This window comes from Somniosus microcephalus, chromosome 10 (genome assembly GCF_052327205.1).
Source record: "Somniosus microcephalus isolate GS21.2 chromosome 10, FLI_Smic_1.0, whole genome shotgun sequence".
Taxonomy (NCBI): domain Eukaryota; kingdom Metazoa; phylum Chordata; class Chondrichthyes; order Squaliformes; family Somniosidae; genus Somniosus; species Somniosus microcephalus.
The window spans coordinates 133,995,442-134,016,331 of NC_140996.1; the positions used below are offsets into that span (position 1 = coordinate 133,995,442).

Genomic DNA, 20,890 nt, shown 5'->3' on the forward strand with positions numbered 1-20,890 from the left:
GGGGGTGGATGGCAAACCCGCCTCCATCCTGCCTCAATGCCCATTTGCCAGGAGGCGGGAAGATGTGCAGCTTTGGGTCCCTTCTCCTGGAGGCGGGAAAGGCTTTTAATCCTTTTAACTGCCTGTTAACAGGTAGTGAACAGGCAGAAAAAAGGATTAGTGCCATTTTACCTTCACAGGTGAAGGCTTCCCGACCTCGGAGAACCCCGCCGGGTTGGAGGAGACATGGAGGTCTGCGGCGGTCGGAGGCACCTGGAGGTAAGGTGTAGAGGTGAGTGATGGATGCAAATGTGGAGTGGTAAGTATGCAAGGTGAGTGATTAGTTTAAAAAAGTGTTCACTTACCTTTTTTCCTTCTATAGCCTTTAGCCGCGCTGGATCGGGAGAGCGGACATCAACCGTGTCAATTTCAGGTAATGGCTGATGGACCCTCCGATCCATCAGACATCTGAAATGTACTTATTTTCAATGTTTGTTGAGTCCTCACCACAAAGACTCATCAAGCTAGAGAATGTCAGTGTTTGACAGCTTCACAGAGCTGTCAAATGCTGTCATTTCTTCTTTCAAGAAGTCTTGACATAGCACGTCTGACGTTGACGTGATCTGTCAGTGACTTCTTCCCTAATTGGCTTGCTGAGCCTGCAGAGCGGGCGTAACAAGCTCAATCAGGGGAAAATCCCTCTGAATGGTCAGGCGAGGATGGAGGCGGGACATTGACACGACAAGCTGCAGTCCCGCCTCCAACTCACCTCCATTCACAAAATCCAGCCCATTATGTTCAAAGGAGAGTTTACCAACAGTTTTATAATCTTTTTACCAATTATACCATTAATTCTGATCTCTCCATAATCTAATTAGTCATTGTACAATGGATTACCATAGAGTAAAATAGCTCACAACTCTGCCGAGTAAAATATTCACTTTTTTGCAAATAAAAAGAAATATCAGAGCTCTTCTAATGTCTCGATTGGCAAATAAGGAGCTTCCCTAATTGTTTGTCATTGAAATGAGCCATATATGCTAGAGTCTTATAGATTTGATCATGGTTCTGTGCTGAGTTGGCTGATCTAAGCCAGCATGGCAGTATGGGCACTATTGTTGGCCACAGTGCCCCGGAATAGAGAGGAGAAACAACAGTCAGCCTGGTTCTGATTCTAACTGAGTGATCCCTGCTCACTTGTGTTGCTCCTCACAGCCAAGCATCCTGCCAATGCTGTTTATGCTCACACAAAGAATAGTAGAAAAGCTACTGGATGGCAGCAGTGAAATCATATTCAGAGACTATATGAGACTATGGGCTAGATTTTCCTGGAGCCGTCAGGTGGGGTTTCAGGCGTGTGGGGGGGGAAAATCCTGAATTTGGGGGTCCCGACACCATCCCGCCCAAAACCCCGCCCCACGTAAGTTTCAGGGGCGGCGGGTACCCGCCCCGCACTGGGACCCGCCGAAACCAGGCGGGAAGGGATTAGTGCCAGTTAACTGCCTGTTAGCCTAATCCCTATTTTGAGGGGTTTCGTGTGGATTTCCCGACGGCTCCAAACCACGCCAGGTTAGAGCAGGCGGGCCGTCGGGTTGAAGGAGTTGGAGGGGTCGCGATGTTGGCGCTCAGGTGAGTGATGGGTGCATGAGTGTAAAGGTAAGTGTGTTTGGTGTGTCTAAAGTGTGTAAAGAACTTTTACTTACCTGTACTTACCTTCACAGCCTTTCTTCCTGTAGCTGTCGGGAGCGCATCACTCAGCCGGTACTTAAAGTTGAACGGCTGCGATCTGTGAAAAGTGACAGCCTTCAGCTTTGAGTGCCGGTAAGAGTTCTAACTGAGTCTGTGCAGAATGACTCACGTCAGAACTCAGACTGTCAGTGTTTGACAGCTTCAAACGGCTGTGAAACGCTGATATTTCATCCGTCAAGAACTCTTGACAGATGAAATTGCAGTCTGTGACATCACCTGTTGCTGGATGGCCCTTAATTGGCCTGCTGAGCCTGCTGGGCGGGCTCAACAAGGTCAATCAAGGGAAAATTGCGTGGATTGGCCGGACGTCAAAGTAGGCGGGTCAAAAACCCGAAAGGAGAAGTCCCGCCTTCTTCCCGACAGGTTTGGGAAAATCTACCCCTATATGTTTTTTTTTTAAATCACTCAAACAAAATAAATTATATTTTTGATGTGTAAAACAGGCATGCTAAGTTTATGAAATGACAGCAATTTTACCATGTAAGCAAAAGGCGCTTGCTGACTTTTAACCAATTTTTCTTTTTGTAAATTGAAATACCACATTGAAGGGCCATGGCTTATTATGTAGAATACCACCAAGGTTGAAAAGATTAAAATAGAAGGTATGGTAAGTAAGGATCAGATGTTGCAAGCTTGGGTTTTAACAGTAGGAAGATTGTAGCAGGAAGGAAAGACTAAGGGATGTAAGGAGTTCCACAGTTGAGTGCAATGAGTTTTGACTTCAACATAATGAAGATGCATGGAGGAGGAACAGCATGTGGGATAGTGTATTTTCACCTTAGGAAGAACAAGAAAGTTCAGAGGACCATTGGCTATAGAAATATTGATAAAATCAAGACATGAAAATTTGCAACAAAACCGAGAGGTTGGAAACTGGAACTGATATAGAGATCTACTTGGCAGGTTACAAGCTTTTTCTTGTATCCTGCTTAGGTGTGTAAGAGAAGTGCTAGAAGAGTCTCTCCAGATATGGCGATTGTCAAGTCTTGAATAGGCTTTATGGAGAGTTAAGAATTCTTTTTGATTATGCCTCTCTGAAGCGATTTGGGATGGTTTTCTATGCTAAAGGCACTGTATAAATGTAAGTGGTTGTTAATGAATTGTTGAACAGAAAAGTACTATGAGAGGGGTGATGACGGCAGATTTAAAGGAGGGGGACAGTACCTGAGGAGAGAGAACCATTAACAATGTCAGCTAATATGGGAGCTGTAATGTATTATCACATGGTTTGTCACATGGTTTAGTATGAGCATGCTCAGTTCACTCTGGCCTACTAAACAAGCACCTTGACTGGCAACTCATTATGTCTTTGTCCTTCATTTGCTCCAACCCCATATATTCCTTTTTGCCGACAAGGATAGGATCCCAAAGTCATTTTTAGGGGTCATGGAAGGACCCAGTGTTCAACCTTCGAGTGGAAAAGTTTAAGGTGAATTTGTGGCACCTAAATGAATTTTTGCGATGTTTTACTGTTAATGATGATGCAGAATTGTCTGTGCTTCACCTTCGCGTGTATGTATACACAGCAACAGCAGCGTTGATTCTCACAGGTACACAGGTAACATGCCGAGTCACTGTTCGGCGGGATCGGGACAATCATGGCCGTGTAGGAGTCTCTGCACTCCTAACAAAGAATCTATAACTTACTGGAAGTTAACAAACTGAATTTATTGTCTAAGAACTTTAACAAAACAAGAAACTACAGGAGAAGCTCAAAACAGGTATTTTCTCTTTCAATCCACGCGAGGACTGGCTGGCCCCGCCCTCTACCTCTGATGTCATGACGTCATCACGTTTCCTGCCGAAGGGGACGTCACGTGACCCACGTGATGACGTCATCGCGTCAGATCGCGATGTTGTCGATCTAGCTCTGTTTAACCAGAGCCAACTTGAAAGGTAATAACATTGGTTACAGACAATTATGTAAGTCACTGTAAGAGTCTCTTAGTGGTTTTGCCACATACACCTCCCCAGAATTGTCTTTAACGAAAAGAGTCAATCGCTGAGGAGGTCGGACAAGTCTGTTGGACTGACTCCGAAATTCCCGGAGGGGAAAACGCTGAGCAGGCGGCGAACCGGTAGGCAGCACGGCGTTGTCAGGTGTGGTAGCGGCCAGCGGCCGGCCACGGCGCGGAGGCTGCGCCAGCTCGATCGGTCGTTCGAGGTCCAGGTGCGCAGGCTTGAGGCGATCGACAGAGATGTGATCCGGTTTGCCCCCAACGTCAATCACGAAACTCTTGTCCCCTGCCTGTAAAACCTTGAAGGGTCCGGCATACGGCGGTGCGAGCGGGGTACGATGGCCGTCCTGGCGCACAAACACGAACTTGGCTTTCGACAACTCCCCCGGGATGTTGGACGAAAGCAAACCGTGCCGCGAGGTCGGAACTGGGCGGAAACAGCGGGCCGCATCCCGGGGGGTCTCTTTTTGTGTGGCCGCGGACCATGGTCGCGTAGGTAACGGCAGGAATTCACCTGGGACTCGAAGCGGTTGCCCGTAAACCATCTCCGCCGCCGACGACTGGAGATCTTCCTTCGGCGCCGTGTGGAGTCCTAACATCACCCACGGTAGTTTGTCGACCCAGGATGCATCCAGCAGGCTGGCCCTGAGCGACGCCTTCAAGGAGCGGTGGAACCGCTCGCACAAGCCGTTCGCTTGTGGGTGATAGGCCGTAGTGCGGTGGAGTTTAACGCCCAACACGGAAATCACCTCGTTCCACAGTTCGGACGAAAATTGCGGCCACCGATCCGACGAAATATCCGCAGGGACACCAAAACGAGCTACCCAGGATGAAACGAAAGCTCGAGCAACGTCCGCAGATGTGGTGGACATCAGGGGAACTGCCTCCGGCCACCTCGTGGTGCGATCCACCATCGTCAAAAGGTACGTAAAGCCCCGGGAAGGTGGGAGTGGTCCCACTAAGTCGATGTGAATATGATCAAATCGCCGTTCCGGGACCTCTAAGGTGGCGAGCGGGGCTCTGACATGGCACTGCACCTTGGACCGTTGGCAAACAACACAAGTGTTCGCCCAATCCTTGACGTCTTTGCGTATTCCCCTCCATACGAATTTGGAAACCAGCAGTTTTTGCGATGCCCGCACTCCAGGGTGCGATAGGCCGTGTAAGGCATCAAAAATCGTACGACGCCATTTAGACGGGACGATCGGACGGGGTGCACCCAGCGAAACGTCGCAGAGCAGAGTGGTACCTGCGGAATGGAAAGGCACATCCCTCGGCTGGAGGCTGTTTGGAACCGAACGAAAACCCTGGGTCTCCGGGTCATCCGCTTGGTCAACCGCCATCTGTGCGTAGTCAATGCCCAATTGGACGGCCTGGACGGCGGCGCGGGATAGGCAATCGGCGACGACGTTGTCCTTACCGGCCACATGTCGGATGTCGGTGGTGAACTCCGATATGTACGTCAACTGCCGTTGCTGCCGAGCCGGCCATGGTTCCGCAGACTTGGCCATTGCGAACAGCAATGGCTTGTGGTCGACAAACGCGATGAAGCGTCGTCCTTCGAGGAGGAAACGGAAATGGCGGATGGCCAAAAACAAAGCCAACAGCTCTCGATCGAAAGTACTGTACCGGCGTTCATGCCGTTGTAGCTGGCGGCTAAAAAAGGCCAGAGGTTGCCACGCGCCGTCGACCCACTGCTCCTGGACAGCCCCCACCGCGTAGTCTGACGCGTCCGTCGTGAGAGCGATGGTGGCTCCCGGCATTGGCGAGTGCGGCTTTCGTCTCCTCGAAAGCACGATCCATGTCCTGTGACCATACCACAGGGTCCTTTCCCGTCGAGCATCTGAGGGCCTCATATAGAGGACGCATGAGCTGTGCAGCCCTGGGGATGAAACGATGATAGAAGTTAACCATCCCCAGGAACTCCTGTAAAGCTTTCACGGATTTCGGTTTCGGGAACGCCGCAATTGCTTCCACCTTGACCCGAAGTGGCGTTGCCCCCGTGGGGGTTATGCGGTGGCCCAGGAAATCCAGTTGCGATAGGCCGAAACGGCATTTGTCCGAGTTAACAATGAGGCCGTGCTGCTGAAGCCGTCTGAAAAGGACCCGAAGGTGCTCGAGGTGTTCCTCCTTGGAGGTGCTGGCAACCAGAATATCGTCCAAATAAACATACAGAAAGTCAAGGTCCCGCAGGACTGAATCCATGAGGCGCTGAAATGCCTGTGCCGCGTTCTTAAGCCCAAAGGGCATTCGCAGGAATTCAAAGAGTCCAAAGGGGGTAATTACCGCTGTCTTTTCGACATCCTGAGGGTGCACTGGCACCTGATGGTAACCACGGACGAGGTCGATTTTGGAGAAGATGGACGTCCCCGCCAAATGTGCTGAGAAGTCCTGTATATGGGGAATGGGGTAGCGGTCGGGCGTCGTTATGTCATCGAGGCGGCGATAATCCCCACAGGGCCGCCATCCCCCGCCGGGCTTGGGGACGATGTGGAGAGGGGAGGACCAGGGGCTACTGGACCGACGGATGATCCGCATTTTTTCCATCACGGCGAACTCTGCCTTTGCTGCCGCTAGCTTGCTGGGCTCTAAACGTCGCGCCCTGGCGTAAACGGGCGAGCCGGTAGTCGAAATATGGTGCTCCACCCTATGCTTGACGGTCGGAGCCGAAAAGTTGGGCTTCGTCAGCTCGGGGAAATCCTCGAGGAGACGGGCGAAATCGTCGGGCTGCGGCCGCGCACATGAAATCGTGTGTGACGCAGCCGTGCTGCATGCCCCCGAAATATCGTCGAGCGTGGCGGCGCGAACGAGGCGTCGATTTTTCACGTCCACCAACAGGCCGTTGGCGCCTAAAAAGTCAGCACCCAACAGGGCCTGTGAGATTTGAGCGGTGATGAAATTCCAGCTGAAAAACTGTCCACCGAAACATACTCGGACGAGGCGCTTCCCGCAAGTGCGGATCGAACCCCCGTTGGCCGCTTGCATAGGGGGACCACGGCTGCCGGAGCGAAGGTCTATGACCGAGGCGGGCAGTATGCTGCATTGCGCCCCCGTGTCGCATAGAAAACGACGGCCGGAGATGGAGTCGGTTACGTAGGTGAGATTCCCGGAAGCACCGATTGCCATCGCGGCCGCGGGGGAAGTACCGGGACCGGCCTGCTTGACTCGCGATGGTCTATTCGACGGTCTGGTAACGAAACTGCATGGCGAGCGGCAGCAGCGGGCCTTCGGGCCGAAACGGGCGTGGTAGTAGCAGAAACCGGTCGTCGGAGGTGCCTTTGTCGGAGCCGGGGCCGGGCTCTTCGTGGCGGGGCGTTGCGCGAGGGCTCAGTATTGTTGCCGGACCGCATAAATCTTATCCGCCTCTTCGGCGAGCACGACGCAGTCTGCGGTTTCTGCTCGGGCGAGGGACGCCTGTACTTGCTCAGGAAGTTGAGTAAGGAACAGTTCGCAAAACAGAAAGCACTGGGGCTCGGACCCCAGGAGAGTCAGCATATGACTCATCATTTCCGAGGGTTTGGAGTCTCCTAACCCTGGTAGAGCCAGTAAACGGCGAGCGCGCTCCGCTTTGGTGAGACCAAATACCTGCAGCAATCGTGTCTTGATGGCGACATACTTGTCAGCAGTCGGAGGACCCTCCAGCAGGCTGATGATTCTCGACGCCGTCGAGCTCTCGAGGGCGGAGACCACGTGGAGATATCTGGTCTGATCCTGAACGATGTTGCGGAGCTCAAATTGCGCCTCGGCTTGCACAAACCAAGAGGCTGCCTGTTGTTCCCAGAATTGGGGGAGCTTCAAGGCCACTGCATTGGCCTCCATCACTGGCCTGTGTTCGGCTTTCACCGCGAAAAACGATCGCGAGGAATCGGGGTCACCAATGTAGGAGTCTCTGCACTCCTAACAAAGAATCTATAACTTACTGGAAGTTAACAAACTGAATTTATTGTCTAAGAACTTTACAAAACAAGAAACTACAGGAGAAGCTCAAAACAGGTCTTTTCTCTTTCAATCCACGCGAGGACTGGCTGGCCCCGCCCTCTACCTCTGACGTCATGACGTCATCACGTTTCCCACCGAAGGGGACGTCACGTGACCCATGTGATGACGTCATCGCATCAGATCGCGATGTTGTCGATCTAGCTCTGTTTAACCAGAGCCAACTTGAAAGGTAATAACATTGGTTACAGACAATTAATGCTCGAGGTAACAACATTGGTTACAGACAATTATGTAAGTCACTGTAAGAGTCTCTTAGTGGTTTTGCCACAGCCGCGCCTATGGGATTCATTGGAAGCCTCGGCATGTATGACTGAGCACATAAACCATTCAGTTCTTACATTGAGCGGATGGAGATGTTTTTTAGGGCCAATAACATTATTGAGGCCAAAGGTGCAGATGAGAATGTTCAAGCTCAAAATAAAGTAATTAGTAAATGGAAGAAAGCAATTTTTCTAACCGAGAACGGGCCAGATGTCTCCAGCACATTGACAAACCTACTTGCACCAGGGAAAGTGAAGGATGCGTCGTTTGAAGACATTGTCGACAAACTCGGACGATTTCGACCTAAAGCTATTAGAAATAGCAGATAGCTATAAGTTTGATACCAGAAACCAAAAACAAAGTGAAACTATCAGTAAGTACATTGTAGCTCTTAAGAATCCGTCTTTGCGTTGTAACTTTGGCACATTTTTGGATTGTGCGTTGCGAGATAACTTTGTGTGTGGACTAGTGAATAAGCATGCACAGTCCACGTTACTGAACACTCCAAACCTAACGGTTGCAAAATTGCTCTATCTATGGCGATGGCGTCTAAGAATGCTAGGGAGCTCTGTCCAACTCAAGTCACTAGTGCAGCTGAGGTCTACAGTCACAAAGCCACCGCCAAACCTAAAGTTGTGAGACCAAGTCAAAAGCATATCGGTGAGAGCAGTTCAGTGAATTGTTATTGCTGCAATGAAAATCACTCACTACAAACCTGCCAATACAGAAATGTGAAGTGTTTTCACTGCCAGAAGCAAGGCCATATTTCAACAGCTTGCAGAGCTATATTTAAAGCAGGAAGTAAGAACCATTCTAGTGGCAATGAAAAGCAGCGACAACAAAAAGGAGGAATTCACAATATTGAAGTGAACACACCTGATGTTGAAGAACATTCCACTAGCGGCAACGCTAGCAGTCGTGAGAAAGACTTCCGTACAAAACTTTTGATCAACAAGCAATACATTGATAGGTATATCGACACGGCGGCTCTATCATGAGTAAGAACACATATGAGAGTAAGTTTAATCAAATATCACTTACAAAGAGTACCATAGAGTTAAAAACCTACTCCGGAGAAATCCTAGAGACATGAGGACAAATGGAATGTATAGTTCAGCACACTGGCCAGTCAGTAAAGCTGCCTATTATGGTAGCGAGCTACAACAACAGGCCAACCCGATTGTGATAGTGCCCAAAGCAGACAAAACTGTACACTTGTGTGGTGACTACAAAGTTACTACCAACCAAGCGGTTGACGATGAACAGTACCCGTTACCTACTTTCCAAGATTTGTATGCAGCGCTCTCTGGGTCAAAGGTTTTCTTCAAGCTTGACCTGTTGCACGCTTATGCTTAGCTGAACCATTGTTTTGTTGTAGTTGAGAGGGGAATACATACATTTTTTTTTAAGGGGCAAGCAGTGTAATGTATTATCACATGGTTTGTCACATGGTTTAGTATGAGCATGCTCAGTTTGCTCTGGCCTAGTAAACAAGCACTTTGAATAGCAACTCAACGTGTCTCTGTCCTTCATTTGTTCTACCCGCATAATTATGGGGGAGTTTAACTATCATATTAATTGGACAAATCAAATTGGGCAGGGCAGCCTTGAGGATGAGTTCATTGAGTGTATTAGGGATGGGTTTCTTGAGCAGTATGTAACTGAACTGACCAGGGGGCAAGCAACCTTAGATCTGGTCCTGTGTAACGAGACGGGATTAATTAAAAATGTCCCAGTAAAGGATCCCCTTGGAATGAGTGACCATAACATGGTTGAATTCCATATTCAATTAGAGGGTGAGAAGGTTGGATCTCAAACAAGCGTGCTAAGCTTGAATAAAGGAGACTATGAAGGTATGAGAGCGGAATTGAGTAGAGTGGATTGGGAAAATAGATTAAAGGGTAAGACAATACATGATCAGTGGTGTACATTTAAGGAGTTATTTTACAACTTCCAAAAAAAATATATTCCACTGAGAAGAAAAGGGTGTAAAAGAAAAGACAGCCATCCGTGGCTAAGTAAAGAAATTAAGGATAGTATTCGACTAAAAACAAGGGCATATAAGGTAGCCAAATCTAGTGGGAGGATAGAGGATTGGGAAAACTTTAAAAGACAGCAAAAAATAACATTGATTAAGAAAGGGAAGATAGATTATGAAAGTAAATTAGCAAAAAATATAAAAACAGATAGTAAGAGTTTTTATAGTTATATAAAAAGAAAAAGGGTGGCTAAAGTAAATGTTGGTCCCTTAGAGGATGAGACCGGGAAATTAATGGTGGGAAATATGGAGATGGCAAAAACACTGAATGAATATTTTACATCAGTCTTTACAGTAGAAGACACTAAGAATATCCCAACACTGGACAAACAGGGGACTAAAGGGGGGGGAGGAGCTAAATACGATCAAAATCACTAAGGAAGTGGTACTCGGTAAAATAATGGGACTCAAGGCGGATAAATCACCTGGACCTGATGGCTTACATCCTAGGGTCTTGAGGGAAGTGGCGGTAGGGATTGTGGATGCATTGGTAATAATTTTCCAAAACTCCCTGGACTCGGCAAAGGTCCCGGCAGACTGGAAAACTGCTAATGTAACACCCTTATTTAAAAAGAGCAGTAGACAGAAGGCTGGAAACTATAGACCGGTTAGCCTAACATCTGTGGTAGGTAAAATTTTGGAGTCCATTATTAAGGAGACAGTAACAGGACATTTGGATAATCATAATTTAATGGGACAAAGTCAGCATGGTTTTATGAAGGGGAAGTCATGTTTGACAAATTTGCTGGAGTTCTTTGAGGAAGTAACGTATAGGGTGGATAAAGGGGAACCAGTGGACGTAGTGTATTTAGACTTCCAAAAGGCATTTGACAAGGTGCCACACAAAAGATTATTGCTTAAGATAAGAAATCACGGGATTGGGGGTAATATTCTGGCATGAATAGAGGATTGGCTATCTAACAGAAGGCAGAGAGTTGGGATAAATGGTTCATTCTCAGACTGGCAATCAGTAACTAGTGGTGTTCCGCAGGGGTCAGTGCTGGGTCCCCAACTCTTACAATCTGTATTAACGATTTGGAAGAGGGGACCGAGTGTAACATATCAAAGTTTGCAGATGATACTAAGATGGGAGGGAAAGTAGTGAGTGAGGAGGACATAAAAAACCTGCAAGGGGACATTGACATGCTAAGTAAGTGGGCAGAGATTTGGCAGATGGAATACAATACTGGAAAATGTGAGGTTATGCACTTTGGCAGGAAAAATCGTAGAGCAAGTTATTATCTTAATGGCAAGAAACTGGAAAGTACTGAAGTACAAAGGGATCTGGGGGTCCTGGTGCACGAAACTCAAAAGGTTAGTATGCAGGTGCAGCAAGTGATTAAGAAGGCCAATGGAATGTTGGCTTTCATTGCTAGGGGGATAGAATATAAAAATAGGGAGGTATTGCTTCAGTTGTACAAGGTATTGGTGAGACCGCACCTGGAATACTGCGTACAGTTTTGGTGTCCATACTTAAGAAAGGACATACTTGCTCTCGAGTCAGTACAAAGAAGGTTCACTCGGTTAATTCCGGGGATGAGGGGATGGACATATGAGGAGAGGTTGAGTAGATTGGGACTCTACTCATTGGAGTTCAGAAGAATGAGAGGCGATCTTATTGAAACATATAAGATTGTGAAGGGGTTGGATCGGGTGGATGCGGGGAAGATGTTCCCGATGATGGGTGAAACTAGAACTAGGGGGCATAGTCTTAGAATAAGGGGCTGCTCTTTCAAAACTGAGATGAGGAGGAACTACTTCACTCAGAGGGTGGTAGGTCCATGGAATATGCTGCCCCAAAAAGCTGTAGAAGCTACATCATTACATAAATTTAAAACAGAAATAGACAGTTTCCTAGAAGTAAAGGGAATTAAGGGTTACGGGGAGCGGGCAGGAATTTGGGCATGAGTCTAGGTTCGGATCGGTCATGGCCCTGTGGGTAGCGGAGCGGGCCCAGGGGCCGTGTAGCCGGATCCTGCTCCTATTTCGTGTGTCTAATTCTGTTAGATTCAGGAGATGGTTCTGTGATAGTGGATTGGCGGTTAGGATCAGATCAGCCATGATCTTATTGAATGGCGGAGCAGGCTCGAGGGGCCGATTGGCCTACTCCTGCTCCTATTTCTTATGTTCTTATGTTCTTATGAGCCGCCTATTATACACCGTGCCCGATCTTCCTTTCCTTTGAAGTTTCACACCCCTGCAGAAGTTGAAATTTCTACCCTAAGTTTCTATGAACCAAGGCTTTATGGTCAAGTTTCAATAGGTATAGGCGAAAAGAAACACCCAACATCTCAATGTCCATCTTAACATTCTCAGTCTCAGCCATTACAAACCTGCCTAATCCATCAAAAATATTTTTTTATATAATTCTTCAGGATGTGGGCATCACTGACAAGGTCGACATTTATTGCCCATCCCTAGTAGCCCTTGAGAAGGTGGTGGTGGGCCACCTTCTTGAGCTGCTGCAGTCCAAATAGTGATGGTAGATAGGGAGTTTCAAGATTTTGACCCAGTGACAATGAAGGAACAGTGATATATGTCCAAGTCAGGATGGTGTGTGTTGAGAGTGCAATTTTCACATTCTTTAGCACAAGTGGAAACTCTGTAATAATTATATTTAATCTGCACCCAAGCATTACAACTCTATGTTCACCATATTCTACTGCATGATAGCACCAGTTAAGCCACATATAAATAAAATCTAAATACAGCTCACATCTGTACTGTATCTGAGACCTTCTCAGGCTCTACACCAAAAGGAAATGAATGTAAGAAATAACCTGAAAGCGAAATGGCTATTTCTTTTAAACTGTTCACCCATTATTGTATGTCCATTTTACAGCTGGATTCCTGCCCTTTAATTTCCTGTTCTACTAATTACTTTTGCACTTCTGACAGTGGGGTAGTATTTGCAACTAGACAAAAGGAAAGGGATATGACTTTTATCATAACTACATAGACCATGTACAGTAGTACACCCATACAATATTCCACATAATATGGCCTTAGTTATCTTACAGAAAGCCCTTGTCAAATGGCTTACTTACCACTAAAATAATTAATCACCACGAGTGTGAAGGTTGCATACTTTAATAGAATTCTGCGCTTAACCCTTTGTTCATAATTTGTTATATACCTGCTGCTGGAAGAGGACCTCCTGGTCTTTCATTTGTTGGTATTGCTGTAGTATTTGTTCGTCCTCCTCTTCTTTTCTTCTCCTGTTCTCCGAAAGATCAATAGGGAAATTCTTCAGAGCTCGTTGCATGCAAAGGTAGCACAGCTCCTGCAGCATCATACAGCAGAAAATAAATTCAGTTCACTCTTCTGTTTAAGGCACACTCCAACAGCTTGCAAATACACACTTTATATTCTTAGTGCACAGTTTGGAAGATTATTTTATATTTAACAATATACATTTCTGCTTCAACCCCAATGTATCTATTTCATAATGCTTTTATGTTCTAGTCCTTACAATTACTGCCACGGCTTGCTAAAGGCAATGTGAAAAGCACAATAACATATCTAAGAAAGGAACTATGCCCAATAAGTTTCATTTTATATCAGCTATCATTTGGAGCCTGCAATATTAGGGAAGGTTTTGTACTCAGCTGCACTAGTTGCACAGGCGCAGAATAGGTATGAGTATCTCAAAATCGGGCAACAAGTCATGTGTTACACCAAATTCCTTCTGCCTGTGTTTTTTTAGCCTGGTGCATTTTGTGCACCTCTGTCCAGACCAGTTTCATTGTGGCCTTGAGGACGCGCTTGCGGCTTCTGGGAAACAGTTGCTCACTTCTTGTCCTCACTTTGTCCACTAGTACCTCCAGGGAGGCATCTGAAAAGCAGGAAGCAGCCTTTTGACTCATCTGTCTTGCCAACAAATCTTTCAGAGTTGTACAAGCAAAAATGCAAGCAGGGGATGCAACCTCGTGTTATGAGATGCATCCCTGCTTTAAGTGGGCCTCAAGATTTGCATGGAAACTGCACGCGTCATGCCCATCAGTCATATTAAAATAAGGTCCAGGAGTTAAAATGGTGCAGGCCTCATGGCGAAAACATCACTGAAGTTTGCTGCCTGCCTGATTCACACACTGAGTTAAAATTGACGCAAAGAGTTCGAGACAATTAAAAGGATAAATCACAATTGAGCAGCAAAACTTCTGAAAGTTTTTAGAAGGATTAAAGAGGCATCTCAGCTGATTAGAAACCTTTGCCAAAGCTGAAGGGGCAGAAAAACTACTGAATTATAGAATCATAGAAATTTACGGCACAAAAAGAGGGCATTGGGCCCATTGTGTCTGTGCCGCAGAGTCATTGTGGAGACGAAGTCCCGTCTTCACACTGAGGACACCCTCCATCGTGTTGTGTGGCACTACCACCGTGCTAAATGGGATAGATTCAGAACAGATCTAGCAGCTCAAAACTGGGTATCCATGAGGCGCTGTGGGTCTTCAGCAGCAGCAGAATTGTATTCCACCACATTCTGTAACCTCATGGCCCGGCATATCCCTCACTCTACTATTACCATCAAGCCAGGGGACCAACCCTGGTTCAATAAGGAGTGTAGAAGAGCATGCAGGGAGCAGCACCAGGTGTATTAAAAATGAGGTGCCAACCTGGGGAAGCTGCCACAGAGGACTACATACATGCTAAAAAGCGGAAGCAGCATACTATAGACAGAGCTAAACAATCCCACAATCAATGGATCAGATCAAAGCTCTGCAGTCCTACCACATCCAGTCGTGAATGGTGGTGGATCATTAAACAACTAACGGGAGGAGGAGGCTCCATGAATATCCCCGTCCTCAATGATGGTGGCACCCAGCACGTAAATGCAAAAGACAAAGCTGAAGCACTTGCAACCATCTTCAGCCAGAAGTGCCGAGTGGATGATCCATATCGGCCTACTCCTGAGGTCTCCACCATCACAGAAGCCAGCCTTCAGCCAATTCGATTCACTCCACGTGATATCAAGAAACGGCTGAGCGCACTGGATACAGCAAAGGCTATGGCCCCGACAACATCCCGGCTATCGTACTGAAGACTTGTGCTCCAGAACTAGCTGCGCATCTAGCCAAGCTGTTCTAGTACAGCTTCAACTCTGACATCTATCCGACAATGTGGAAAATTGCCCAGGCATGTCCTGTCCACAAAAACCAGGACAAATCCAACCTGGCCAATTACCGCCCCATCAGTCTACTCTCAATCATCAGCAAAGTGATGCAAGGTGTCATCGACAGTGCTATCATGCGACACTTACTCACCAATATCCTGCTCACAAATGCCCACTTTGGGTTCCGCCAAGATCACTCGGCTCCCAACCTCATTACACCCTTGGTCCAAACATGGACAAAGGAGCTGAATTCCAGAGGTGAGGTGAGAGTGACTGCCCTTGACATCAAGGCAGCATTTGACCAAGTGTGGCATCAAGGAGACCTAGTAAAACTGAAGTCAATGGGAATCAGGGGGAAAACGCTCCACAGGCTGGAGTCATACCTAGCACAAAGGAAGATGGTTGTGGTGGTTGAAGGTCAATCATCACAGCCCCAGGACATGGCTGCAGGAGTTCCTCAGGGCAGTGTCCTAGGCCCAACCATCTTCAGCTGCTTCATCAATGACCTTCCCTCCAACATAAGGTCAGAAATGGGGATGTTCGCTGATGACTGCACAGTGTTCAGCGCCATTCACAACTCCTCGGATAATGAAGCAGTCCATGCCCGCATGCAACAAGACCTGGACGACGTTCAGGCTTGGGCTGATAAGTGGCAGGTAACATTCGCGCCATAGAAGTGCCAGGCAATGACTATCTCCAACAAGCGAGAGTCTAACCACCTCCCCTTCATTCAACGGTATTACCATCGCCGAATCCCCCACCATCAACATCCTGTCAGGGAATGGCTTGTGGCAATGAAGGCACATGAATGCAGCCGCTCCGCAAGCCCTCAGCCGGTTAAGGCAACAACCACTTCAAACATCAAACATGGACAAGCTGAATAAATAAAATGCTTTATTGAACAAACTCAGGGCCCTTCCCACATGAAACCCAAAAACAGACAACACACCCAAAAAACAGTCACACACATGACTCACTCCCACAACCTGGGGAGGAATAACAAAACATTTCCACAAAAATGGCCTTCATCCTCAGCCTTACAAAAACAACCATCCCCATAAACAAAACAACCATCCCCATAACAAAACAACCATCCCCATATAAAAACACATTTGCCCACACCCTCTACTTTGTGGCCCGTGAGGGCGATTCCTTGACCAGCCTTTTGCGGCCCCTGGCCGCCCTGCTGCTCCTCCTCAAAGTGTGCCCAGTGGCTGCTGCAAGGCTGGGGGAAGGCTCCTGAGGGGCACATGACGTGACGGGAGATGCCCTTGGGGGTCGGCCTAGACGAGCTCTGGCCCTCGAGGGGCCGGCTGGTGACTGCTGCAGCTGTGGCTGGGCAGCAGCAGTCTCTCCAGCAGCTCGTCGCAGCTCCACCGGGGGAGTGGCAGTGGCGGCTGCAGGAATGGGGGCAAGCTGGCTGATGGCAGGAGCTCGCTGCTCGCCTGAGACACTGGCACTCGCCCGGGCCAGCACTGCAGCATGCGCAGCAATCTGCTGAAGGACAGACCGCTGTGCTGCTGCAGCGCGGCGGGTGCCCTGGCGATGCCTGGCTGACACAGCGAGTGTGGCAGCAGTGAGTGCCCGTACTGCCCTGGTCTGTGCCCGCATCAGACCAGCCAGTGACTGCACGACACCACTGATCACCTGGTGACTCGCGGACTGTTCTGCCCCGAAGTCTGCCCGACTCGCGGACTGTTCTGCCCCGAATTCGGCCCGACTCGCGGCCTGTGCTGCTTCGAATTGCTCGAAACTCCTGGCCTGTGAGGCGCCGAAATCGGCCACACTATGAGCCAGGGACTCGATGGCCTCAGGCAACCGTGCCACAACCCCCATGAACTCGGTGTGCCGGCGATCTGAGTCCACGGACATTTGATCGAGGAGGCGCACCTCCTTGGCGAGGACCGTCTCCGGACTGGAGGCCGGACTCTCCCTCTGGGGAGAAGGCCGCCGAGCTGGCCGACCCTTCCCGCGTTGCTGGATGCCACTGGGCCCAGCAACTACACTCCCCTGCGACCCTTCCCCCCTCTGGGAAGAAGGCCGCCGAGCTGGCCGACCCTTCCCGCGTTGCTGCACGCCACTGGGCACAGGAGCTACACTCCCCTGCGACACTTCCCCCTGGCTGTCCTCCAGGGAAGACGTGTCACCTCCATTGGCATCCCCTGGCGCGGCTGAGGGTTCCCCTGATGGGCCGCCTTGCTCTTCCTCTTCCTCCTCCTCCTCCTCTTCCGAGGGGCTGTCACTGGCAGCTTCAGGGACCTCCTCCTCACCATCTGAAAGCAGGAAGGCACAAGAGTAGCTTTAGAGTGAGGAGAGGGCGTCAGCGAGGGAGGCATGAGTGGTGGCATTCAGCGCATTGATCGGACAGTGGCAAAGGATGTAGATCTGAAGCGCAAGTGGGACGAGAGAGGTCCAAAAGGTGATGTCCTTACCATTGGTGCCCAGAACAGGGTCGGCATCTCCAGATGCAACGGGGCCAATCACCCGGGCACCCATGAGGCTACCCACGCGCTCTTCAAGGTCACTGAGCTGCTGGATCTGGGGACCGCCTCCCCCGGTCACAGTCCGGCTCTTCTGATTGTGTGCCAGCTTGGCCTGCAAGAGAAAGGACGGCCTCTAAGTACAGTGTGGTGCCCAGATCTTGTGTGCACTGCCTCCCATGGTCGAATAGCTTGGCCAGTGTGGTGCCCAGATCTTGTGTGCACTGCCTCCCATGGTCGAATAGCTTGGCCAGTGTGTAAAGTGCAGAATGTGCAATTGATGTTCATGCCAGTCCCAGAGCTGCTGGATGAGGGCTGGCCATTAGGGCTTTTAGGTCCCTTTGCCCATAATGTGAGGTGCACATGCAAGGATGAGGAGGACACTGGAAAGGGGACTCACCCTGACAATCCTTGTGAGGTCATTGAACTTTTTCCGGCATTGGACACCAGTCCTGGGGACCTCGCTGTTGGATGTGACCCTGTGGGCGACCTCCCTCCAGGCTTTCCTGTAGACGCTGGTGGCAGGCTTCTTGCCACTGTCCGGGAACAAGAGTTTGCGTCTCCTCTCCAAAGCCCTAACCAGCACCCTCAAATCATGGCCAGTGAAGCGCTGCGCTCGTTCACGGGCCTTCTGCATCTTTCCCGGTGCTATTTCTGTTCAGCAGCAGTGTTTAGGCCTAGCTGGAGGGCTGCAGTGTCCAGGGCGTGGCAGCAGACGAACTCGACCCTTCCCCCTTTAAGAGCTGGCCGGCGCCAGGGTGTCTGCTGTCAATCAAGAAATGACCGCACCTGCGCTGCGCCCGGCCTCGGCGGTTTAGCTCAGCACCGCCGGCTTTGCGCCTAAAGATAGTTGTGTAACGCCAGTTTTAGTGCTCGAGCAAACTCTTAGGGCGAAGCTACTGAATATCGGCGAAGTGGCCTCGACTTTGCGCCGGGCGCAAACTTTACCGGCCGCCCGACTTTTCCGCCCCAAAAGTGGCTATACTGAATTTCTAGGCCTATGTGCCCTCTATACTTTTTACACTGATTCTAACCCAGTTAATGTTAGGGTAGTTGGATTCCCCTGCTATTACTGCCCTATTGTTTTTGCACTTTTCAGATATTTGCCTACATATTTGCTCTTCTATCTCCCTCTGACTATTTGGGGGTCTATAGTACACCCCCAGTAGTGTGATTGTCCCTTTTTCGTTCTTCGGTTCAACCCATATGGCCTCATTTGATGATCCTTCCAACATATCATCCCTCCTCACAGCTGAAATTGTTTTTTAACCAGTATTGCGACCCCCCCTCCTTTTTTATACCACCTCTCTATCCCATCTGAAAACCCTGTAATCAGGAATGTTGAGCTGCCATTCCTGCCCTTTCAGCCATGTTTCAGTAATAGCTATAATATCATACTTCCACGTGTCTATCTGTGCCCTCAGCTCATCTGCCTTATTCGCTAGACTCCTTACATTGAAGTATATACCATTAAGCACCGCCAAATTCTAGCCTTTGTTTCCTCTGCTTTCCAAACTCACTTACTAATTTTCTGCCTTCCATTTCCAGCTTTGCTTCTCTCCCTTCTGAATGTACACTCAGGTTCCTATCCCCCTGCCAAGCTAGTTTAAACCCGCCACAACAGCACTAGCAACACCCCCACCCCACCACCATGAGGATATTGGTCCCGGCCCTGTTGAGGTGCAACCTGTCTGGCTTGTACAGGTCCCACATCCCCCAGAACCGGTCCCAATGCCTCAGGAATCTAAAGTCCTCCCTCCTGCACCATCGCTGCAGCCACACATTCATCTGCTCTATCCTCCTATTTCTGTACTAACGCGTGGCACTGGGAGTAATCCGGAGATTACCACGTTGAATGCCATTTAGACTTATTTCCATATGTAGCTCAGTGCCAAGTAACCCTAGACACCCATTTATATGGCGTGATTTGGATACAGTATTTGAATATTGTGATGAAGTCACTATCTGTTTCAGGTGTCAGTTTCCTCTGCCCACGGTCAAGCATCAGAAATGCTCATTTTATGCAAAAGGGTTGGAGACTCAGCATTATAGATCTCTGCCCCTTTCTCTGTGCCATAGTTCCCTGTGAACTTGAACACATGGCATGGACAATCATAGACAAAAATTGGCCCCAATGCCATCAAGCATTTAAAAAAAAATTGCATCTGCCAGAGGTCCCTCAAGATCAAATGTTGGTTTGCTGACATTCATATATTGTAATGGATGTACTCTACCATGTATACAATACTGTAATAGTTTTATGACAATTAATAAAATATGTCTATACTGATGCCTCGGTACTTGAAGAAGTACATACCTGTCCTGCCCTGCAATGATCAGAGCAGGCAGTGGCTGGAGGCGTTTTGAGCTTCGGTGCCTGCAGGTTTGTGTGTTGAATGCCAGGCGGACAGGGCAGAGAACGATATGGAGAAGACAACCTAAAGATGTATCAAAAAAAATGTGAACCAAAATTCCACTTTTATTGAAATGATTCTAAATCACTTCTCCTACATTACAACACATATTACAGAAAACTGCAAGATTCAACACCTATCAATCAATCAGCAAATAGTGCTGCTCCTATAGGGAGATGAAAACGTCCAACTTAATTATGGAAGGATGAAAACTATAATTTAAGTTCATCATAGCATTTCCTAGTGCTTAAATAACTGTACATTATATTAAAAGGAATAAAGGTTGCCCAATATAAAAATCTAATTAGTTTCAGGCTGTCTCAGTTAATGTCTTTCAAATGAACTAAGTAACTACTATGAAATGAATCATTTCTACTATTCAGCTCCAAAATACAGGAAACTTTCGATTTACCGGCACCTAAATAACCGGAAATCTCGGTTAACCGGCAAAATTCAGGAGTAGGTTCAGGTAAGTTTTACTTCATATTCTACTTACCTTCCTCCATCTGTTGCTGTGCAAGGGTGTGGCTGCAGCTGTTGCTAAGCTACAGAGACTCTTGGAACTTGTGGCCATTGTTCTGCACTTGTTGCTTTATACGGAGCTGTCAGCTTTCCGTATCTTTTACTATAGCTTTCGGTTATCCGGAATTTTTGATGAACCGGCACCACATTGGTCCCGTCGGTGCCGGATAAAAAAAAGTTTCCTGTATTTTACTTTGATGGCAAAAGTGTCAGAAAGATTAATATCACTTCTTAAATGACTTTCACTCTGAACTGAAAGCCAGCTTTCAAGAGGGATGTCATAGTATCACCAAGGTTGGCATGCATAAACTAGACAAGTCATACATTTTCTGATCACTATAGTATATTTAATTAATTATGAAAATTTCATTTCAGTA

General features: G+C 48.3%; 1 protein-coding gene across 1 annotated transcript in view; it reads right to left on the reverse strand.

The window, feature by feature from the left end:
* LOC147111703 (coiled-coil domain-containing protein 81-like) overlaps positions 1-20,890 on the reverse strand; it is a 156,932-nt gene that overhangs the window by 40,982 nt on the left and 95,060 nt on the right. Inside the window, exons 8-9 of the mRNA XM_085998814.1 lie at positions 19,895-20,015; positions 13,121-13,267 (exon numbers count right to left, since the gene is read on the reverse strand). Of these exons, the coding sequence (XP_085854940.1) occupies positions 13,121-13,267; positions 19,895-20,015 (268 nt within the window). The remainder of the gene's footprint in view (positions 1-13,120; positions 13,268-19,894; positions 20,016-20,890) is intronic.